The sequence below is a fragment of the Sphaerodactylus townsendi genome, linkage group LG04 (assembly GCF_021028975.2).
Source record: "Sphaerodactylus townsendi isolate TG3544 linkage group LG04, MPM_Stown_v2.3, whole genome shotgun sequence".
Taxonomy (NCBI): Eukaryota; Metazoa; Chordata; class Lepidosauria; order Squamata; family Sphaerodactylidae; genus Sphaerodactylus; species Sphaerodactylus townsendi.
The window spans coordinates 150,159,312-150,183,645 of NC_059428.1; the positions used below are offsets into that span (position 1 = coordinate 150,159,312).

Here is a 24,334-nt window from a genome sequence, read left to right on the forward strand (position 1 = left end):
GGTCCAGCAGCCAATAGACAGAGTTAGGAAGGTACAACCCAGACATTAGGATGACAAAACACGCCAGGCTTTCCTTGCAGTGTGTGAACACGAGAATGCAGTGCTGGGTGGGTTAGCAATCGCTCCCCGTGGCACCAGGCAGCTGCAGACTACCCCGAGACACTCCAAGCAGTTCCCTCCCGCCCTCCTCCCATTATTACTCAAATTGCCTCTACGACAGGGTTACGTTTTAGAGTGGCCATGTTATTTTTAATGATTCAAAACTATTGATGGAATGGAAATGCTGCAGGGCCATTTTTCTTCTCCGCTGCGTGGCAGGTCCTTTGCCGCGGCTGCCGGCTGGTTGCCGAGGCAACAGCAGCAGCCCGGCGTTTGATTGGACGCACCGTTAGATTAGAAATTGACAAGCCAAGGTGCGCCCGAGCTTGCAGAAGCCAGAAGAAAAGCAGAGAAAATGCCTGACAATTTAAAGCATTTTATTGGTGAGATGAAAGAAACAAACGCTGTTAGTGGGCAACTTCGGGACTGGGGGGCTAATTTAGTTTTAAAGCCAGCATTACAGGGAATTTGAAAACAGTTGTGCCTGTCAGATTTCTTTGACAATGGTTGAGAAGGAAGGAGCGGTATACTCTTAGTTATAACTAGCAGTGGAGGGCTGAGGCCCGTATATATCCAAGTTCCTTCAAAAAGTCTGCAATATAAATAGGTACTATCTCTTTATCTGCCTGAAAAGTCATCTTGTACCGTTCGTCTGCATCCTGCTGCCCAGTTCAGCCTCTTCCCTCCAGATTGGTTATACACCACAAGTACAGCAATAAACAAGGGGGTACCCACGAGTTGCTCGCCTGGCAGCCATTTTGGAACGGCGCCTCCTCCCCATTCTCAAAATTTCAAAAGTGACCGCGGGCTCAACCAGACGAGGAATCCCTGACCTAGGGCTCTTCCGAGCATGGGGCTGAGCCAGAAAAATGAGAAGGGTAGCGGCTGGCATGGTGTGTTCCTCCTTGAGATAGTGACGGAAAGTTTTAGGGGAAGCACAACTCATCACTGCTGCAGCTGTGGAGGACAGCCCAGCCCAAATCAGGAGAAGAGAATAAGTTTGAGCCAGCGTGGTGTAGTGGTTAAGAGCAGGCGCACTCTAATCTGCAGGAACCGGGTTTGATTTCTCACTCTGCCACTTGAGCTGTGGAGGCTTATCAGGGGAACCAGATTAGCTTGTGCACTCCAACACACGCCAGCTGGGTGACCTTGGGCTAGTCACAGTTCTTCTGAGCTCTCTCAGCCCCACCTACCTCACAGGGTGTTTGTTGTGATGGTGGATGGGAAGGGAAAGGTGTTTGTAAGCCCTTTTGAGTCTCCTTACAGGAGAGAGGGGGGGGGGATATAAATCCAAACTCTTCTCCTTCTTCTTCTTTTAAATAAAGCCATGCCATACCAAAACCCTTTTCCTGGGATGATCACAAGAACGGGCAGCCAATCCAGCTACCTCTGTTGGGGGGTGCATTACTAATTACCCCTGAATCCTAACCAGCAGAAACAAGACCCAGTAAAGAATGACCGGCAATCAAAGGTCATAAAGGAACGTGGATGCTAGACTTGCTTTCCACCTGAAGAGTCTTTGCCTTTGCGCCTAAAGCGTCAATTCCCTGCGTTCAGAAGCGCCTGGGCTGCACATGCTGTGACATCAAGGGCAATGAAAACGGAGTAAGAAGTGCCCGGATAGACTCTCGTGATCTCTGTCTACGTACACAGGTGGCCCCAGGCAGGAGACGGCCATTATGTGCTATCAGAAGCCGGCGTGCAGAGCTGGCTGACGTGAATCACGCAAAAAAAAAAAAGGAGCGTGGCTGAATCCATATTTATGCCCAGCGCACCCTGCTAATGGCAGGTTTAATACCTGGCTGTCACGGAGAGAGGAGCGGAGCCGCTGCGGATGTAATTCTCAAGATAATGTGAGCACATCACGAGAGACGTGGCTTTCCCTAGCGAATGGGTCACAGGGCGCCTGCAAAGTGGCAGGCTGCTCCAGGTAATTAAGAGGAGGTGAAAGGCAGATATCGCAGAGGGGAGCCTGGCAGATACGGTGCGGACCCCGACGCGGCCACCTCCTCCCCAGTCCCTTCGGCGGACTGTGCTTCACCCTTGGATGCTTCTTCTTCTTCCCCTGAAAGAGTCGAGCTTACAATATTTCAGGGTCCGCTGCTTTCTTTTCCGTTGCCCAGTCAGATTTTGTCAGGGCTGCTGCAGCTCAAAAACAAACATTCCCCTTTCCGCACGCCTGCCCTGCGCAAGTCTAAATCGTGCCTATTATTCTGGGTTTGCTATTGGCTCGCCCAGATGACCAACAGGCTGGCAATGAAATAATGTGAACTAAGATGGACAGATGACCCCCCCCCCCCCCCCCGCCAAGCTTTCTGTGTACAGAATCATTTCAGGAAAAGTCACTGAGGTGTTTTATGCTACAGGCTTCTTCCACAGCTATGCTTCTGAAATATTTCCACTCTTGTATCTTCTGTTTCAACCCCGAGAAGAAGTTGGATTTATATTCCCCCCTTTCTCTCCTGTAGGAGACTCAAACAGGCTTTCAAACTCCTTTCCCTTCCCCTCCCCACAACAGACACCCTGTGAGGTGGTGGGGCTGAGAGAGCGCCGAAGAACTGTGACTCGCTCAAGGTCACCTAGCTGGCCTGTGTTGGAGCGTACAGGCTAATCTGAATTCCTCAGATAAGCCTCCGCAGCTCAAGCAGCAGGGAGGACGTGGGCATGGGCAGATGTTGAGGAAAAGAATCTCAACAGGAAAAGTGATGCTTCTCTCAATATGGCAAGTGTAATGCAATCCAAGGGAAGCCAGTGTGGTGTAGTACTTAAAGAGTGGCAGACTCTAATCTGGAGAACCAGGGTTCGATTCCCCCCTCCTCCACACAAAGCTTGCTGGGTGGCCTTGGGCCAGTCACGGTTCTCTCCGAACTCTCTCAGCCCACCCCAATGGCAAACCACCCCCAAACATCTTTTGCCTTGAAAAACCTGTGAGGTCATCAATGAGTCAGCTTCGACTTGATGGCGGACACACGATGTGATCCCAGTTTCTCTTTCTTAAAGCCAAAGGACATGTGATGCTGGACATCCATAAATGACACCCCCTCCTCCAGGGGCATACCGCCCAGGGGGACGTTTGGGGCCAAATGTCCTCGGGCTGCAGTTCTTTAATCACGTGGGGGGCGGAAAATCGCCCCCCTCCTCCTTCCCTGATGACCTGGTGCAAAAAAAGTTTGGTTGTGGTGAGGGAGGACGGCGGCCCATATGGGGGAAGGGGGAGGGAAGGAAAACTCAGATTTTGCAATGGGCTACATTTTCCCTAGATATTCCTGTGCCCCCCTCACATTCACACACAAAACAGAGCTGCAGAAAACACTGTTGCTTGTGCTGTCTTCCTGGTTGCAAATTGGCCCATATGATCTGCCTCAAGTCTGGTTTGAGGAGGAAAAAAATGTGTTGGGCTTGTCTTTTGTCCCATTGGGACAGAAAGAACACTACAGAGGGATCCAGGGAGGGTCAAGTTAACCCATGCCCCCCCCCCCCCTTACCACTGTGGCCCTGATCCACACACACACACATACACACAGTTACTTTATGCAGCTAACTTGCGTGTCTGGAGATTTAACGCCCTGTCCCCAGCACCAAATGCAGTTTCCTCTAAAACGTGGGAATATTGACCTAATTCAGGTGGGAGGATGAGCTGAAAAATCAAACCAGCCACATCTTTCCTCCGAGAGCTGAGAGCAGCTATTGATAAAAGGGGCTGCTCTTCTGAACATCGCTGGTAACAGAAGCACAGGAAGACACGTCATCCTGGAAGCCACAGACCCCACGTTATATTCGGGTCAGTTCTGTGACAAGAAGAACTTTTCAAATTAAATCTCGAAGCGGAGAGGGGTCAAGCGGAGCTGGCAACGGCCTGACCTGTCAGGGCTTTCTCTTTAAGAGTTTCAAGGTGGGAGCTGAAGAGCCGGGGAGCAGGAGGAGAGTTCCTCTAATCAACATGTCTCTGACATTCACTGTGATGGATTGTATTTGCCGTCTGGCTGTGGCGTGGCATTTCAGATGCAGAGATGCACCCGTGCATTGTTTGCGGAGGGGAGGGGGTCAGCTGGCTTGACAATATGAGGCTTTCAAGATAATATTGTGTTACACAGGTTCCCCCCAAAAATGGATTGGAGTCAGGGAAGGAAGCAGACCGCTGTGGAGAGTCGGAGCTTGGAGATTAAAATGTTTGAAGATGCCATGTTAGGCCACCGTTCCAACTAGCTAGAAAAGGCTCTCTAGGGCTCAAGCAGGGAAAAGGTCACTTCTAATTTCAAAGAGGTGATAATCGACCCGCTGCTCAAAAAAAAAAAAATCCCTACAGAAAAATGATATGACCAATTATAACCCTGTCTGTAATCTGACAGTCTGGGCACAATTACGCAGAAAGCGGTAGCAAACCAACTGCGGATTTTCTTGGGTGACTCATCTGCTTTAGACTTTTGGACCAGGTGATGGGATGGAGACAACTCAGTATGCCCTTCTCTCATTGGAAGAACCACCCTTGAGTTGCGTCTTTAAGACTGGCTTTTTTCTACAAGAAAACAGCAGGGACGGAAGAGGAAAAATTCCCCCTCCATCTCCCCATGCCATTCTCCTCTATGATAAAGAAGAGTTTGGATTTATATCCCCCCTTTCTCTCCTGAAAGGAGACTCAAGGTGGCTTACAAGCTCCTTTCCCTTCCTCCCCCCACAACAGACACCTTGTGAGGTAGGTGGGGCTGAGAGAGCTCTGAGAGAACTGGGACTAGCCCAAGGTCACCTAGCAGAAATGTAGGAGTGTGGAAACACATCTGGTTCCCCAGATAAGACTCCACAGCTCAAGTGGCAGAGCAGGGAATCAAACCCGGTTCTCCAGATTAGACTGCACCTGCTCTTAACCACTACACCACACTGGCTCTCCATCTTGGCAGCTACATTTGCAAAAGTTAAAAAAAGAAGTCTGAAATAAAGACGGAAGGAACTGTGATATGCACTCAGCGTCAGCCACTGACCTCCTGGCTAGGTGCTCCCGTGAACCATGTGGCATTGCCTGCCGTTATGCTCACCTCTGATTCTGACCCATCCAAAGGCTTCTCACTGAGGGCCACGCTTTCCGTCAGCACTGCTCCATTATACTTGTTACAGATGTCCTCGTCAGAATAGTGTAATCCTCCGGGGCTCGGGCGAGGAGGGGATCTGCGGGTAAAGAAAAATTAAACGAGGAATGTTGCTGCTGCTTCGTTTTATCAGAGGGAACACTTGTACTGTAATCTTTTTTTATATGTAGGAGAGAAAAAAACCCAAGCCCTCAGAGGTATTTGCAGTTCAGCTCTTCTTTTTACAAGATACTTGTAAACCCTGGCTGCGAGGGGAAGAAAAACCCAAATCCACACAACTCATTTTTGCAAACGTGCATTTTCTAACCTTCCTACTAGCAAGGAGAAGTTTAAATACCTCGAGACTAATAAACACACCAGATGCAAAGCAGAAGGTAAAAAAAAGAAGCTGAAATATTTTTCTTCTTCACGGTTCACTGGGTTTTCTATATTATCGTAAGGTTGCTGTCTGAAGCACAGACGGAGGGTCGGATGGTTTCAGAGGTGAGCCGTGCTGGTCTGCGGTCGAAGAGATTGATTCAAGTCCAGTGGCACCTGAGAGACTAACACGGTTTTCAAAGCTCTTGGCTACGGAAAGCTTTGATTTTCCAAAGCTTGGATTCTCGAAAGTTTGTACCCCGCAAAACTTGTGGGTCTCTCAGGTGCTACTGGGATTTCATCCAGGTCTAGATCGAGGGATGTAACTGTACCTCTCTATTCTGCATTGGTTAGACCTCACCTGGAAAATTGTGTGCAGTTCTCAGCACCGCAATTCAGGAAGCTGGAACGGGTCCAGAGGAGGGCAACCAAAATGGTCAAAGGTCTGGAAATTCATGCCCTATGAAGAGATACTTAGCGAGCTGGGGATGCTTACTTTGGTGAAGAGAAGGTGAAGAGGTGACATGATAGCCATGTTTAGATATTTGAAGAGATGTCATGTTGGGGAGGGAGCAAGCTTGTTTTCTGCAGCTCCAGAGACTAGGATCAAGAGTCATGGGTTCAAGGTGAAGAGGAAAAGAGATTCCACCTAAAAGCAGGAAAAACCTCCTGACAGTAAGGGCTGTTCAACAGTGGAATGCACTACCTAGAAATGTGGTAGAGTCTCCTTCTTTGGAGGTTTTTAAAGAGAGGCTGGATGGCCGTCTATCAGGAGTGCTTTGATTGTGTATTCCTGCATGGCAGTGGGTTGGACCTGATGGCCTTTGGTGTCTCTTCCAACTCTATGATTCTAACAGTGTTTGTTTAAAGGGCTACTAACAGTCAGAGACAACAGTCAGGAGAGGAGAAGGTCTGCAGACAGCTGGTGTAAGGAGCGAGGATGATTGTGATGGAATGGAGTTTGAGATGGACTGTAATCAAGGTGTGAGCTGGATGAGCGTGGAGTGCCAGGATTTCTCTCTCAAAGGATCTTTAAGGGGGCAGGCCCACTGGTTTGCCAAAGTCCCTCCTTGGCCTACATCTGGGAACACCTTGTAGCTAAAAAGCAAACATGTCAAGAATCCATGGGACGTCTCACTGCTTGGGAAGCAGGGAATTACAAGCATACAGAAAGTTTTGCAAAGTCACCAGACTTGGGTCTAGCTGTACTACTGCCAAGCAACCAGGCTATCAGACTCAAACTAGACCTTTATTAGGCATCAGAAAAGAAAATGTATAGTATGCGCCAGATAGGGTTTAACAGAATAATACAACTGGTAAAAAGAAAAAAAAAACTATCAGGAATATACAGACATCATTAATACAAGGAGGAAAGCCCAGACAATTATTTCAGGGTATTAACCAGGAAATTGGCCACCATTTCCAGTATCTCGGGGTCATGATTATTCAGGAGATAGTTCAGTTTGAAATTTGGAGAGACAAGACCTGCCAAAGTTGGAGCCTTCAGAAAAAAGCTAGGTCTAAAATCTGTAAATTTTAGGCAAGCAAGCAGAATATGCTCTAATGGCTCTACAGAGGTTGGGCAATGTGCGCATTGGTGTAAAGCATCTGGTGTAAAGATGTCATAACTCTCTCAGGAGATATAGCGAGAAGAAATGTGTTGGTTCTTGCTCTGGTGTTTGCCCATCTCAGCTTGGGGTCAAACAGTACGTTAGGTAATCGGCTGTCCTACATTTCCCAGGTAGGGTATCAAAGTAAAAGGGAGAACAGAGAGTCCTAGCTTTACCAATTAGGAGCTGATATTCCAGGCTGGAATCTTTTTGGGTGACTTTTATGTTCTGTTTATTTGGGGTGGTGGGGATTGCCGTACGAGGCGCACTTCTGACTTGTATAAAAGAACAAGGTGCTTTAACTGGTTGAGTTCCAAAAAGCCCAACTATCCCCAATTTATATTTTTGTTATTTCTTGAAAAATCCTGACTTTGCCCCAAGGGGCCCAAGATGTTGACCAAACCATCTCCCCTGCAGCTTTGGTTCTTCTAACTGCTCTATAAAACAGGTTTACTCTTTCAGAGTGAAGGTCCCAAGCAATGGCTGTCCTTGTCCAAAGATACGTTGCTGTTTCAGCCTGTTGTAGTTTGTTCTGGAGAGATGTTTTAATAAGCCTTTTTGTAAACTGTCCCTAGTCTTGGATGGGTTAGAAATCGGAATAAACAAGCACATCAAAACACACCACTTGATAGTAAGATTACCACGGGGGCTTTCTGCAGATTCTTTGCATGCCAGTGTTGTGTTTGGCTAGTTTCTAAGTGCCGACGGCCACCTCTCCCAGCACGACACAGAACAGGGCCGGCCGGCCGGCGCCTTCTTACCTCGTCCCGTTCTTCTTGGAGAAAGTGTTTTTGACGTTGAGGTGCCGGCTATTGAGCTCCAGGGCCGTGAAGCCCCCGTTATCCAGGTTGACAGACTCCTCCATGTTGGAGACATTTTTTCCTGGGGACAAACGGCGACAGAATGAACGCAGGCAAAAGCCCTGCCCTGGCTCTGCGTGGAGACAGAGAGAGAACCGCCATGTTCAGATAAATCGTCCTCCTTTCATCACGAGATCCATCTTATTTCTGCAACACGGTGTGTCACAGGAACAGTGCGGCACAACCAAAGCAACACATTTTATCAGCATTTCTCAGCAAATGGCCACAGCTAGTATTCCCCCGCTCCTGTTATTTTTCTGGTGTGTGGGAAGGAGGAAGGCAAGCTTGCTGGCCACATATGGATTTTTTAAAAAATCAGGCTGAGGAGTCTACAACAACATTTAAAGGAAACAAGATTAAGTCCCCTGATGCTCTCCCACCCCGGATTAGCAGCTTGGCCCCCTATACACCCTGAGAATACAGAGAAGATCACAGTGCTGGGCTTATTTATATTTTCTTGCAAGGAAAGCCGCATTGATTTCAGAGGGATTTGTTCCCGAGCGAGAAGGTTTTAGAAGTACAGCTGTGAGGCCTGACCCAAAAACCTTCCCCAGGTTCAATGTGTTTGTGTGTGTGTGTGTGTGTGTGGGGGGGGGGGGGTTCCTTGTTCAAGCAGGAATAGGACAGTACCCTGAGGCAGCAGTTCCCAGCCTTTGGTGACTCACAAGTTCAAATGTACTTGGTCTGGTCACCCATCCAGGATTGTGGATTTCGGTTCTTTGGCCCCCTAGCAAACCATGACTTCAGAACCCACTGGGCTCAACATTCCATTTTCTACACACACACACCCCAACCACACGTTTTTGAGAAACCAACAGACATTGCACAAAGGGTGCAGCTGTTCCCACTGCGAATCCCAAGCAAGTGGCATTTCGACATTCACAGCCTCTGCATACAGAGATGATGTTCCAGCCTTTGACCATCCTCTCCTTCTCTGAACTGGGTTTGATTCCCCACTCCCCCTCCACCTGAGTGGCAGAGGCTTATCTGGTGAACCAGGTTTGTTTCCGCACTCCTACATTCCTGCTGGGTGACCTTGGGCTAGTCACAGTTCCCTCTGAACTCTCTCAGTCCTACCTGCCTCACAAGGTGTCTGTCGTGGGGAGAGGAAGGGAAAGAAACTTGTAAGCCACGTTGAATCTCCTTACAGGAGAGAACGGTGGGCTATAAATCCAAACTCTTCTCCTTCTCTGTGACTCCTAATCCCCTCCCCCTTCCCCAGGTCCTCACTCACTCTCAAGACCATCAGGACATATTTTACATTACCAACATGTAAATGCAGTGACAAAACAATATTGGCTAATGTATGACCCTGGATACCATTTCCAGGGAGAGACCTTGGTTTCCAAGATAGAACAGAGACCAATGGAAAGGGCAAGGGTGGCTGTTAGGGTGGCCAACCAGCCACCCCCTTGCAGGGGTTTCGTGACACACCTTTGAGTCCCAACCCATTCACATCCATAGCCAGAGATGCGAGGCCAAACACAGTGAGTTTTTGTGATGTATTTCTGCCTCTGCTTCTGTGGTCAGGATTATTGCAGGGCTGAGGGCGGAGAACCGGATCCCCGTGGCAAGGAAGAGATCAGGCTGTGAGGTGTAGGGGACAGGATGGCTGCTTCAGCAGTTTGAAAGAAGGATGCCAGCAGCTAGATAAAAGAGTCTGGGGAAGAACAAGATACAAATTCTGGACTGGTTCAAGTGGAAGGGCGGCATCCGAAATCCGCAGCAAAACACATTCATTCCTACGCGTCACTGTTAAAGGTGAAGACAGGGCAAGGGCGTGCCAAGCTCATTCGACAGATCTTATACCCAGCGTACTATTCGCTCAGGCGCGTAAGGGCCAGATAGCACACTTGGGATCCAAGACCAGCAGTGCAATCCTAAACATATAAACTGTATTTGGGGGATCCACAGTGGAATCCTAAACAGTGTTATATGCTTCTTGTAACTCTGCTATGACCACTGGAGTCAGTGAAGGTAGCATCCTTTCACGGACTTCTGTGACCTGATTGGACCCCATCAGAATATCCTGGACAGAATTTGCAACGATCAGCCACTAGAAGGCTTGGCGGTCTGACCTTTGCAACTCTGCAGACCAAAGGGCCTGTGGGCTGCGTACTGTGGTTGGCCACCTCCTGGGACCTGCAGTCCAAGCCAGCATGGTGTGGTGGTTAAGAAAAGAGGGATTCTAATCTGGGGAACCAGGTTTGATTCCCCACTCCTCCACCTGAATGGCAGAGGCTTATCTGTAAACCAAATGTGTTTCTGAACGCCTACATTCCTGCTGGGCGACCTTGGGCTAGTCACAGTTCTCTCTGAACTCTCTCAGCCCCACCTACATGATGTCTGTTATGGGGAGAGGAAGGGAAATGAGTTTGTAAGCCACCTTGAGTCCCCTTACAGGAGAGAAAGGTGGGATATAAATCCAAACTCTTCTTCTTGTTCTTCAAAGATGGCAGGGTAAGGAAGTCTATTTATTTACAGTGGATGGCATTGGGCGGTTTTCCATTTGCTGAGTTTCTAGATAGTTTAGGCCTCTTACAGACTACATCATAAGAGGGTGGGGGATTTGACTGTCTGGCCGCCTCGCCATGCAGACCTTAAAGGGCTGGTGCTTGTTAGCTTTAAGGCTTTTCATGCGGTGCTCCACCAACCCAGAGGCCTTGGTCTGCTCTGAATCTCTTCCGCTTCAGGCAGGTCTTTTATCCCCAACTTCAATGGCAAAGTGGCATTAAGGCTTGGTGCGAACGGAGCTTGGTGCAGGTCAGGCCTGCCTTTTCATGCCTGTTCTCCAGACACAGAGCACAAGAAAGGAAGGAGAGATTTGTCTATACACCATGCACTGGCCTTGTAATAGCATTAGCTTGGTAAAATGCCGTGGCATTCGTATATTGCAAATCCCACAGGAGCGAAAACCTGATTTACTAACTTCTTGTTAGAAAATAATTTATACCGGGGGTGGGGGGGATATCCTTTCTTTGAAAGTTGAAGTCTTCCAAGACTTTCTGGGTAGCCCCCCCCCCCCCCCACATTAAAAACAGCATCACAGAGGTATGTAACCAGCGCCTGCCAAATATTGATTTCGAGAACTGGGCTCTTGGCATCAAAGAGTTAACGCCACTGTCAAAGTCGCAGGCAGGTTTATTGAAGCGGCCTAGACGCCAGCACTTGAAAGGACTCGGATGCCTCGAGAGGAAAGGGCACAAAATTGATTCGAAAGGCTCCCTCGGCAGAGTTCAGGGTCTGAGCAATGAATATTTAAACACATCCTGCAAGAGACCAAAAGTCCCCTTTTCATAGCAGGGAGGAGGCAGCCGTGGAGGCTTTTGTAGGCATCCCCAAAGAGGGCCTTTGAAAAGCCAAAAGACTAAGAGTTTACAAGGGAGAACAGAAGTTATAAATGGAAATGTAGCCCTATAGCGGGTGGGCCCTGGAGCACCATGTAAGTTTAGAGTATGACCCTAAACGGAGCTACCGACAATGTCTACAAGGGAGTTAGAAGGGTGCCACTCGAACAGTCCAATCCTAAACAGACATACGTCAGGCAAAAGGGTATTTCCTTACATGGAACTGCCCAGAATGTCATTTTGAAAGGGTCGTGCAGGACGGCGAACAGGCACGTGGTGATGCAACCAGGCACAAGATCTGTTTTGTGGGCCGAGGGCTGTCTGGGATAAAGCAAAGACTCCTTTTGACACATCAGGGCTCACAACAACTTTCTGAATGTGTAAGTGACCGCTGGGCCTGAGCTCTGCAAAGCCAAGGCCAACAGATGGCACGGTGCAACTGAAATATTCAGAAGAGGGAAATGGTGACTCTTGGAGGCTGTCCTCCCTTCAGACAAGAGGTCTGAATACACGGAATACACTCACCCGTGTTGCAGTTTTTGTATTTTTTGGTCTGGCTGTGCAAGATGAGCGTGAACACCACGAGAAGGACGAGAATGAGGAGGCACAGGATCATGACAATCAGAAACCACCACTCTTCATAGAAAGGGGAGTCTAGCTGAGCTGCAAGAAAGGGACCGACAAAATATTGAGGGTTTATCGTGGAGACAAATGCTTCTCCGCCGTTCCCTCCCGTACCACACTCCCTGCCAACATTTCCTATAGGAAGCCGTTTTGGAGGCAGAAAAAGACAGGCAGGCAAAGGCATTTGTGAAGCTGGTCAAAAGGTGTCTCCCCGTATGAAGTTCGGCAGTAATTGCATCACCTTTCCTCCCCAAGGTACTGGGCCAGAGAAGCCAGCTGTTATTAGCCAGATGTAGGGACCACGTGCGGCTTTTCCTACACCAACTACAGAGCTACCAATATGCTTCTGAGCCCAATTCTAAGTGCTGGTTATTACCTATAAAGCTCCTCATGGCATTGTGGCAGGTCACCTGAAGGACTGATTAGCATGGTGGAGTCTTCTCCTCTGGAGGTTTTTAAACAGAGGCTGGGTGGCCATCTGTCAGGAGTGCTTTGACTATGTGTTCCTGCATTGCAAGGGGTTGGACTGGATGGCCCTTGGGGTCTCTTCCAAATCTATGATTCTAAACTTGCCCGTTTACTAAAATTATCTGGGAAGGGCTCTCTCTCCATCCCATCAGTACATCTGGTAGGGACCCCGGAGACAGCTTTCTCGATGCGGAGCCGAGACTTTGGAAAGCTTTTCCTACAAAACACCGGCTGGCTCCTCTCTTGCTCATCTTCCTCCGTCAGGTGAACATGTTTTAAACATCTAGAGTTTAACAAGCAGCAATTTAAGTTTTATAGGGGCGTTTTATTGTAGGCTTGATTTTTTTACAGTATGGTGTGATTATATTGCATTGTTAAGAGTTCTGCTGTTATTGCATTATATTGTATTTTGTAAGCTGCCTCAAAGAAGACTACGGAAAGGTAGGGTATAAATATTTTGATAAATAAGATAATATCAGACAGCAGCCACAAACATCTGTCGTGTCTTATAGAGGGCAGAAACAGGAGGCGAAAAGGATGTCCGAAGGTGCCGGAGAAGACTCCCTACAGCTGGCTCCAGCTCCAGCTGAAGGGGTGTCAAACTTGCAGCCCTCCAGATGTTCATGAACTACAATTCCCATCAGCCCTTGCCAGTATAGCCAATGCTCATGTTGGGAGGGACTGATGGGAATTGTAGTTCATGGACATCCGGAGGGGTGCGAGCTAGAGCCAAACAATCATCAAAACGACTGTAGCAAAGCTGAGCTTTGAAAGTCACCAATTTCCTCGAGAGTCGGCGTAATGAATTGCCAACCAACAGACAGGGGTCGTTCTGCAGAGCTTGGCCCCCTGATCCCTCCTGCTTCCCACAGAAAACGGCCAATTTGATTCAAGCATTAGACCATCAGAAAGCAGTGGTTTAAATAGCTGCACTCAGGCCAAGAACAAATAATTGAGCAATTTATTTGCAAGGAACTGCAGGTGCCCCCTGTGAAGCTACAAAATGTCAACTCAGGAATAATGCCCCTTTGGTTGAAGCCACAGGAAGGAAGACCCTGACTCTTTCTGAAGTTTGAGCTGCCCTCCAATTTGGAGGGGCTGGCTAGGCCAGGCCAGAGCAGGGACCCGAAGATAACTGTGGTGCTGATGGCATTTTATTTCCACTTCCAACGACATCCCTGCTAAATTGTGCGTCTCGCACCAGGAGCAAGGCAAGAAAAATTGAAATAGCAAGGAGCTGCCGGGCCCGCAGAACGCTTCGACGTCCCCCTCAGGTGCCGAGCTTTTGAACCATGAAGATTTTTGCAAAATGATTTTTTCCGCTTCCCCCCTTTTGCTGAGGCAGCAAAGCAGCCTGAGAAATGCCTCCCTGAAGCGACTCGGAGGAGTCTTGTAAGGCGAGGTTTCAGCAGTGTGTCTGACAAGCCGACAGAGTCCCTGCATCAGCAACGGGCCGCTGATGTCTGGTTTCTTGGGTGATCTGTACAGACCCCCTCCCCCCAAAAAGAGACAGCCTTCTAGACTCTGGATCGGAGGTCAACCACAGTTGCCTGGGCAGCTGTGCCCTTTCTGGTTAGGAGAAAACAAGTAATCACGTTCCTTGCCTGATAACTACGACAATCCTCTCTCAGTGGGGCATCTCTAGTAAGCACTGGGTAGTAACAAGTGCAATGGTTGGAAGAGGCCAACTAGCAGGAACACGTTTCTCTCATTTTGCCTCAAATGCCTTACATACAGCATAGCTGTCAAACTCAGGACCTCCAGATGTTCATGGACTGCAATTCCCAACAGTCCCTGCTAGCATGGCCCATTGGCCCTGCTCGTATGGGCTGATGGGAATTGTAGTCCATTAACACCTGGAGGGTCTGAGTTTGACACCTACGCCTTAAAGGAACTGGATCCAGCCTAGCTTCAGGAACACGTCTTCTGATACCCCAAGGAAGCTCCTGATGGACAGTAGAAGACAAAAGACAAGCAAGACAAGTCTTCTTTCCTCATGGAGCACTGGGGTCACTTGGCAGAGAGAAAACGGCAAGGGTTGGTCTTGAGAGGCTGCGGCTCGTTGGGGTGGAGGTCTCTAGTCAGAGCAGACAATAATCTTCCTCGCAAAACTAAAACCAGGAGGCAACACTGAAAATGCTGGGGGAGGGGGGGAGAATTAGGACTAATAAAAGGAAACATTTCTTCCTGCAACGCATTGTTGGTGTTTGGAATATGCTGTCACAGGAGGTGGTGATGGCCACCAACCTGGATAGCTTTCAAAGGGGCTTGGACAGATTTCTGGAAGAGAAGTTGATCTATGCCTACCAGTCTTGATCTGAGATTGCAAATGCCTTAGCAGACTAGGTGCTTGGGAGCAGCAGCAGAGGCAGCCGCAGTAGAAGGCCACTGCTTTCACATCCTGCCTGTGAGCTCCCCAAGGCATCTGGTGGGCCACTGCGAGTAGCAGAAAGCTGGACTAGATGGACTCTGGTCTGATCCAGCAGGCTCTTCCTGATGTTCTTATATTCTTAATGACCTTGAGAGAGGACCACTAAGATTTAATATAAGGTTGCCTGCGTACACCATACAAAACGTGAAATGGGATATCTGGGGCCGTGTGCAGAAGAACACATGCCTGCAGCTTGTCTGTCTACTGACTCACAGGATGGATCCTTTCATTTTCTGTAAGGCTGGGCCATGTCCATGTTGAAGGGGTTTTGTACGTCATTGCTCCAGTGATGTCTGCAAACACAGCCGCTGTACTGTTCCACATAAAGATGATAGTAGATTGTTTATTCCTCTGCCACATTACAAAGCATGCTACCCAGGCAGACGGAAGCCATCCCAAGTCAGGACAGGTGCCTAAAACACTGGTCAAATCCACTAATGGGGCAGACAGGAACTTTTGCTTGCAAGAAAAGTTCCTGATGGGCAGACGCCTTGGAGGGCTGCTGGCAACTAGCACCAGCTGTGCCAAGCGGCACTGGTGAGAATGGCATGCCCTGCACCCAGATTTGCCACAGTTTCAGGCCCACACTGAGCTGGTCCTGCAGCCATGGTTCACTTGGGACTTCCCAATCCATTCCCACAAACCTGATACAACTGCAGAGGGGGCGCTGGGTTCTCCGTAGCCAAACCGGTTCACGGCCACCACCCGGAATTCGTAGCTGACTCCTTGCTTCAGCCTGTCCCGGCTGACTGAGTAGGAGGTGGCGCTGCGAGGGATGTCCTTCGCAAACAGGTCCCACAGCCCTTCGTCTAGGAGAAAAGGAGTCTTGGTTAGCCGGGCTCCCACTATCCCTTTCCCAGAAACAAGAGCAATTTTTTTTCCCAGCTGCCTTCAGACAAACCCAGTCTTGTTCAATGTATTGCCAAAGGAGTCAACTGGTTGTGGTGGGTTTTCCGGGCTGTGTGGCCGTGGCCTGGTGGATCTTGTTCCTAATGTTTCGCCAGCATCTGTGGCTGGCATCTTCAGAGGTGTATCTCAGAGGGAAGTCTGTTACACAATGCACTCAACCACACCTTTGCATAGCAAGTTCCACCCAAACGCTTATTGATTGGTTTTGCACCCTGGGACATGGACAATATATATCCCACTAAAAACATTCCCTTCTCACTGGACACAGTGTATAGCAGACTTCTCTCTGTGATACACCTCTGAAGATGCCAGCCACAGATGAAGGCGAAACGTTAGGAACAAGATCCACCAGACCATGGCCACACAGCTCGGAAAACCCAACGCAACCAGTCTTGTTCATTGCTGCCGATTTCAATGCAAAAGTAAGCATCCCATGTGGGCCATTGAGCAACCATTCAACCAGTGAATATCTACTTCCCTGTGAAGGCCAATGTGCACATTTGGTTTCTCTTGCTTCTAGCAGAAGGGCCTGCCAAAGCATCATGGTTTGAGGCCCTCAGTATCCTGGCACTGAAACCTTCTTGACCTGCTAACTATCACGAGATGAAGGGTCCACTATTCCCAGCATGAAAGGCCCGTTCGGCAGTTCGAAACAAGAACACCAAACATTTCTCCTTGGAGAACTGTCCCGGAGGCCCCTTCCGCACATGCAGAATAATGCACTTTCAATCCACTTTGCAGCTGGATTTTATGGTGCGAAATGGAGAAACCCACTTGCAAACAATTGCAAAAGTGGATTGTTATTCTGCATGTGCGGAAAAGGCCAGACTCTCTTCCGTTGTCTCAAACCATCAAGTACCTCCCCAAATGTTAAGATGGGCATCTCGCTCCTGCAGTGAGTCTGTGTGCTCCTAGAGGGTCTTTGCAGCCCCTTTGGCCCGTGATCCTTTCGTTTTGCAGCCAGTGAATTGTAGCAGAGCGATTTATTCATTGCCACAAGCCTCGCATCGATCGCAGAAGCTGACAATTCCCACATTGCCCATTTGCTGATCAAAGCAATAGGCAGGTTCCTCCGGTGGACTGAGTGTGCCAGCTAGAAACTTTATTGCTTTAGCCGGGTTATAGGAGTACAGAGGAACAATAAAACGGGCCATTTCTCGGTCATGTTTAAAAACCCAGACCAGTGCATTACGTGTTAGCATAGATCAGGCTATAACAGGATGCCGGGGTTTATGCATCAGGATATATGGTTATAATGAACATAAAACCTGCAGTAAAACATGGAGTTTTGTTTATGTGTTCACAATTTTTTAAAAAACAACGTAATAAAGGAGCCTTGAATTTGGTTTACTTGAAAGGGTCAGAGTAGGTGTCCAGAGGGAGGGTGGAGTACATGAAGACAAATAAAAGCTTTGTTTTTTTCTGCACAGCTTCCTTGGAATAAATATGACCTGTTTGTGTTAGTTAATGCTGAGGAGAATTCCACTTTGGAGCTTGCCCCATGCGGTGGCTCCCCACTGAAGCAGTACTAAGCCCCTCCCAAAAGAGAAAATATAATTGGTGGATTCCATTAGAAGATGAGGAGGAGGAGTTTGGATTTATACCCCCCCCCCTTCTCTCCTGTAAGGAGACTCAAAGGGGCTTACAATCTCCTTTCCCTCCCCCCCCCAAAACACCCTGTGAGGTGGGTGAGGCTAAGAGAGCTCTGAAGAACTGTAACTAGCCCAGGGTCACCCAGCTGGCATGTGTTGGAGTGCACAAGCTAATCTGGTTCCCCAGCTAAGCCTCCACAGCTCAAGTGGCAGAGTGGGGAATCAAAAACCCGGTTCTCCAGATTAGAGTGCACCTGCTCTTAACCACTACACTACGCTGGTTCTTAGTCAAGTGGATGTGAATCACTGCTTTTGCCAAAGTGGGTTTTCCACCCATTGGTACCAGATATTGCTACCACTCCGCATTGGAGAAGTCCTCCCCCACACGTCGGCAGCTGTACTTGCAGCCAACCTCATTCGCGACCCCAAGTGCCTGTTCTTTGTAGATCTTTCTCTCGCTCAACCTTTCCAAGGGCAGCAAAAGCTGTCTGCTTTTCAAATGGGTATTCTGAATAGACTCCTGCTGAGACTTTTCCTCCTTGATGTTTCACATTTTGCCTTCAGCCAGCCGGAGAGCAGGAGGAATGCGCTCATGGAGTCCACCTTAGCCCCTGTTGTGGGTGGCTTTTTTTATCCACCGAGTGTTTTTAATTTGTTCCAGACCTTCGCTCGGACCAGGATTTAGGCCTGGAGCCTGTTGCCAAGGCTGGGGGCTCAGTCAGAGATCTTAGGAAGCAACAATGAAGATTTCTGAGCCAGGGTGATACCAGGAAAGGATCCCAGGAAGAATATGGATGTTTCACTGGTGTCGCCGGGGCAGAATTAGGGTTTGACTGCAGACTACAGTTGGGTGTGTTGTTGTCGGATGGACTACAATCTCTTGGGAGCAGCAGTGGCGCAGTGGCTAAGAGCAGGTGAACTCTAATCTGGAGGAACTGGGTTTGATTCCCTGCTCTGCCACTTGAGCTGTGGAGGCTTATCTGGGGAACAAGATTAGCTTGTGCACTCCATCACATGCCAGCTGGTTGTTGAGAATTGCAGGGGTGGCTGCTTGTGAGCCACAGAGTTCTTCTCTGACACTGCACTACAGGGATAATTTTTGCACCTGGGACACGTGCGAAATGGCCTTTTGTTTGCGGAGACTGCTGGGGAAGTATTCAGGCATTCATTCTGGATCACAGGGAACACGCTAATAATGCTTTCCATGCATGGCCATTGCAACGGCTTTCCTTCCTCGAAAACGTTGGTTCAAAAAACATTTTTTCAAAAAGAACATGTACCGCAAAGGGAATTTCCTTCACAGGATTCCCCCCAAAAGAGAGGTTCCTCTTGACACTTTGTAAAGATGGCTCAGCATGCTGAGATAGCTCTTCTCACCCTTGTGTCCACATGCAAAAAAGCATTGGTTATTTGTGCAGGACGAGGCGAGGTTTGCGATGTGAGATTGCCCGCCTGCCTCACAACAGAGGCGCAGAGACTCCCCATCAATTCTTGGTTAATGTACTGTGAGCTGCAGCCCAGCTGGCTTGGGGGTTTGGAGAGGATTACTCGCGACTGCTTTTTTTCACTTCAGAAACATCTGTCTCTTCCCTTCCCTTCCGATCGCCTTGATTGGGCCGGTGGCTTTGGAAAGGAGTGGAAAATATCGACCCTAAAAGGGAAAATTGCCTTCTTGAAAGGGAAGAAGAAGAAGAAGAAGAAGAAGACAGCCTTGGGAGCATCTTGTTATTATGAATGGCTCGCTGCTTCCTGACCCATCCTCTCTTCCTGTTGACAGCAGGAGAAAAACCGCTAAATCTTTTTCTGAGCCTGCCTTCCAGAGTCTGGACTGTGCGCTCGCTGGTATGGCCCCAGAAGGCAAGAACTGGTCCTAGCAGGCGACGCCTCCCTCACACCTCTGCTATGCTCCTGGTTTATGCTTGCCTGCAATCCCTCGGAGGTGCGTGGCCGGCACTCGGAGCCGCAGGTGCCAGAACAGATGGGGCCCCAGCACAAAATGTGCCATTTCACAGGCAATTAATCAGGTACTCGGGGCTGAATCAAACTGTCAGTCAACAAACATGGCCTCTGAAAGCCCCAATGGCCTGGGCTGGGAGCAGCCGCCTGCCGTCCCATTGAGCAGGGCCAGCAGAGGTCTCTGAACTACCACCAGCGATTCTCCACGCGGCGCTTCATGCGGAAATGTTTTTGCCCTGATCGCACGCCCGTCAGCGAGGGCGGCAGAGAAGCAAAAGGTTTCCCCTGTGCCGGGGCGCGACAAGAACCAAATTAAAATGTTAATTTATTTGTAAGAAGAAAAGGTTGAGGCTGGGCACGGGCCTAACGAAAGGACGAGGAAGCGAAGGCCATGGCTGACAAACTGTCAACGCTGCCGCCTGCCTTCTAAAGGACGGAAGGATGGAGGAAATCCCTCTGCAGCAGGGATGGGTCATACTGCGCCTTGAATTTATCGGCTTTTGCTGGCTTGTGTCCGTGTCCAGGGCAGAATAAACAGGAACTGTAAAAATGCTCCTCAGAAGAGTAGAAAGGTTCCTTGGGAGCCACAGAAAACACAGTTTCCACTGAGGCAAACAGACAAATGATTGGTTGTGGTGGGTTTTCTGGGCTGTGTAGCCGTGGTCTGGTAGATCTTGTTCCTAACGTTTTGCCTGCCTCTGTGGCTGGCATCTTCAGAGGTGTATCACAGAGGAAAGTCTGTTACAGACTATGTCTGCCCACGGTCTGTTACACACTGTATCAGCCCACAGTGGCACACACACCCCGCCATTGCCTAATTGGACGGATAGCTGTACATCACCAGCAACAGCGGGAAACTTATACTCGGAGTCACCCCCTGTGCTTCCCCACTCCCCCACGTGCGGTGCTCAATGATACAGGAACCTAAATAACGTGCGCAAAGGAGGAAGGAGAGCGGCAGAATCGAGGTCGCTGCATTGTTGCTGCTTAGGGAGTGGGGAATGCAGCAGACCCCGGAGTATTAGCCGTAAGTACCGCACAACAAAAGGTGAGTGGGGAAACAGCCTGAGTCTCCTATAGGAGAGAAAGGGGGGGATATAAATCTAACTCTTCTTCTTACTCTATTTCATAGGTGTTGAACTCACGGCCCTCTAGGTGTTATAGATTACAGTTCCCATCCCCTGCCAGCATCAGGGGATGATGGGAACTGTAGTCCATAACATCTGGAGGGCCACAAGTTTGACACCTATGCTCTATTTCATGGTGCATTGCAATTCCAGGTCTGATCAGCACAACAGGAAGGGGGGGTGGTGGAGGAGAAAGCAGTGCTTAATGCTTAGGGTAATGAGGCCTGTAATAGATGACAGCTGAGATGTGAAACCCGAAGGTAATAATAAGTTGTTTAAATATTGACAAGGTGTTATCCCTTTCCATTTGCCTATTAAGGTGCCTCGGTTATGGTAACGGACGCAGGAAGCTCCTGCCTCCCTGGCTTTCAAGGCAGAATTGGCCGTGCTGCTCAGGGGTCAGCGGCTGGCCCTTTCAAAGGTCGCAGGCAGCACCCCGTGGCTGTCCAGTAGCCAAACGCGCTGCGCATAATCCCCAGCATTGGATGAAACAGTGACTCAGGAGGAAAGAGTCTGCTGCTGCTCTCACTGAGCTCTGAATCCGGAGAGCAAAATCCTTCCAACAGGCAGGAAAAAAAATAATACCTAGCAAGACACGGGGTGTTTTAATGAAGCCAACGCATGAGCGAAATAAGCCGGGGTTCCAATTAATATCCTCCCCTTTGCCCGCATCGGCTTTCACGCTCTCTGCGGATTCTGCCACAATGAAGAGGAGGAATCCTAGCGCACAAAAGGCCCTGGTGACTTCTCATGGCAGCTTGAATAGGATTAAAAATAATCTGCCGCAGAATTAGACAACTCCATTGTGAGACCTGGTGAGCAGAAGCGGCGAGGGGCTGGCTTCTTCCGCTTGTTGGCAGGTCCCCTGGGGTGGGGCCGGCGCAGAGTGAGGTGGGGCGTCCCAAACGTTCCTTGGAATGACTCTCTCTGCCAACCCCTGGGCCCAGCCAGAAAAGGTGTGATGTTATTCGACAGTAGGCAGAGCTCAGGAGTGCCTGATGAGGTAGCTCCATGGATGCTTTGCGCCACTTAACTTGTGTTTTTCAGAACATCCGCAAGGCATAATCCTCCAGATGCTTTCTGGAGTTTCCTCCAACCTTTCTAAAACTAGCTTGGTTCCTTCCCTTCCCCTCCCGACAACAGTCACCTTGTGAAGTGGGTGGGGCTGAGAGACTTTGGAGAGAACTGTGACTAGCCCAAGATCACCCAGCAGGGTTCATGTGGAGGAGTGGGGAAACAAACCTGGTTCACCAGATTGCAGTTTGCCGCTTTTAACCACTACACCCTGCTAGCTTTTCTGAACACCTGCTGATCAATGTGGGATCCACTGTGTGTCCTCTTTCACTGGTCTCGTTAGAACAAACCAGAGTTATTGGGTTTGCCCAGGAGAGCTTCTTGATGGATTCTACCCCATGAGTCATCTTCATCTCTTTCTGCCACCTTAACAGCATTCAGACGATGTGCCTCTCTCCAGCGGGGTGTAGTGGTTGAGAGCAGGTGCACTCTAATCTGTAGAGCCAGGTTTGATCCCCTGCTCTGCCACTTGAGCTGTGGAGGCTTATCTGGGGAACCAGATTATCTTGTGCACTCCAACACAAGCCAGCTAGGTGACCTTGAGCTAGGCACAGTTCCTCGGAGCTCTCTCAGCCCCACCCACCACACAGGGTATTTGTTATGAGGGAGGAAGGGAAAGGAGATTGTCAGCCCCTTTGAGTCTCCTTACAGGCGAGAAAGGGGGGAGGAGATATAAATCCAATCTCTTCTTCTTCTTCTTCTTGTGATGTGAAGCAACTTCCTCTGGCTATGGCCAAAATAATTTTGCATGTCACAGGGAAGATGTGGGCTGCGGGTTCCTCCTTCAGAGAAATGAGAAGCACGAGAAAGAACCGTCTGGTCTCCCTCTCCAGAGAGCATGCCTGCAAAAGGCAACACATCTTTCACCAGGTATGATGGATGGATGGCCTGTCCCTAGATACCCCTTGTTTTATTCCAATCGTTAATTTATTTAAATGGATGAGAAAGTTGGTTACAAGCTTCGGTGAGCTCGTTTCGCCGGGAAACGGTGATCCTTGAACAATAAGCACATTTCATTAACTTTGTTGTGAAAATTGTTATCGGGGCTGCGTTGTGGAAATCAGGGGAAGGTAATGGAGTAATGGGTGATGAGCACCAGAATGGAAAAAGGCCTGTCCTCAGCAGGAATCAGAATTTGTTGCCTTAGGAGTTCATTTATCTGAGTGACTTTGGGGAGACAGTCAAAACACGTCATGAGTTCCAATAGATGGCAGTGAACAGGGAGACTTTTCGTAGTGTAGGGAATGCGTAATAGATTCGTAAGGTATTTGGAGACAGAGGAATGGCCCTTCAAGATCCCTTAATCTTCACCTAAAGAATATCAGGGAGCTGGTGTGTGGGGGATGGGTGCGGAAGGGATAGGACTATGCCCAAGATCCTGCAGAGCCACTGAAAATTGGAGTAAATACTGAACCAGGTGGCGTAAGCATCAGGAATTCAAATAAAGCCCGCCGGGCGCAGTGGTTAAATGCAGGTGACCCAGCATGGAGTAGTGGTGAGGAGCAGGTGCACTCTAATCTGGAGACACGGGTTTGATTCCCTGCTCTGCTGTGGAAGCTTATCTGGGGAACCAGATTAGCTTGTGCACTCCGACATATGCCAGCTGGGTGACCTTGGGCTAGTCACAGTTCTTTGGAGCTCTCTCAGCCCCACCCACCTCACAGGGTGTTTGCTGTGGAGTGGGGGGAAGGAGATTGTAAGTCCCTTTGAGTCTCCTTACAGGAGAGAAAGGGGGATATTAATCCAAACTCTTCTTCTACGGGTTAAAACTTCTATTGGAAACAGAACTGCCTGCTGCACAAAGGCCAACGAAAGAGAATTACCGGCAGAAGTAGCAACTAATATGCAGGTGCTGGAGGGCAGGTCCATCTAACAACCAGGGGTGTTCCTCCCTGAACTGGTAAATTTTCCTAGAGATTTGAGGGTAGTGTCTGAGGAGGGTGGATCAGAGAGACTGGCAGCTACAGAAAGGAACTGAAATGTTCGTTCCTAGAGCAACCTCAGGAAGCTTTAACACTTGGAAGCCTGACCCTCCCCAGGGAAGGCCACTCTCTGTGGCCAACACTGAGCTTTCCTTCAGGTAAGTCGGAAGAGTTACTCCACCAGGTGGCCATATTTCTATTTGAAAGCCAGCTTGAAGGAACCACCCACCCTCCTACTGTGACCCCAGAGAGAAATCAAGGTCCACAAAAGTATGAAAGAGGGAATCATCTAGACGCCAGCATTTTGGAAATTGCTGAGACAACATACGATGACGACATACATGCCCCTCAGCTTCATCTTTGCCCCTAAACTAGATTTTCTGATAGTCTTGAGGCTCTGCTTTCTCACATGTTGTTCAATACAGCTCAGGAAAGGCTATGTTTGGAAGGCCAGATGTTGAACACGCAAATACCTGAGGGTCTGGTTTCTATGACGTAGCCAGTGGTGGGCGCGTTCCCCGAAATTCCCTCGTTCCAGTAGATAGTCAGGCCAGAGGATGTTTTTGAAATCAAGACGTGTTGAGGGGGACCAGGCGACCCTGTGGGAATGGAACAGCAAAGATGATGTAGCGAAAGGCTCTTTTAACGTTGATATCATGCACTCCAGTTACTCCCGAGTTAAGAGATCAAAAATAGGCATAAACTGATGGTAAGGATAGTAGGGAAAGAGTTGCCTGCAGTGAAAAGATAAGGTTTGCTAGACTTAACATTCTTCTACTGGCTACTCACAAGGGAAGATTTGCAAATATCCCGTACAGCGAGCCTACCCATGTTCACAGGGGCATGTAGAGACCACCGTGCATGTATTCTTACACTG

General features: G+C 49.1%; 1 protein-coding gene across 6 annotated transcripts in view; it reads right to left on the bottom strand.

The window, feature by feature from the left end:
* Positions 1 to 24,334, bottom strand: part of SDK1 (sidekick cell adhesion molecule 1) — a 536,293-nt gene that overhangs the window by 4,190 nt on the left and 507,769 nt on the right. For 4 of the 6 annotated variants that reach the window (XM_048493601.1, XM_048493596.1, XM_048493598.1 and 1 more), the window contains 5 exons: positions 23,931 to 24,056; positions 15,522 to 15,686; positions 11,880 to 12,017; positions 7,909 to 8,080; positions 5,130 to 5,259 (listed from right to left, as the gene is read on the bottom strand). In XM_048493601.1, coding sequence (XP_048349558.1) covers positions 5,130 to 5,259; positions 7,909 to 8,080; positions 11,880 to 12,017; positions 15,522 to 15,686; positions 23,931 to 24,056 — 731 coding nt within the window. The remainder of the gene's footprint in view (positions 1 to 5,129; positions 5,260 to 7,908; positions 8,081 to 11,879; positions 12,018 to 15,521; positions 15,687 to 23,930; positions 24,057 to 24,334) is intronic. The other 2 variants (XM_048493599.1, XM_048493597.1) reach the window with 1 other exon arrangement.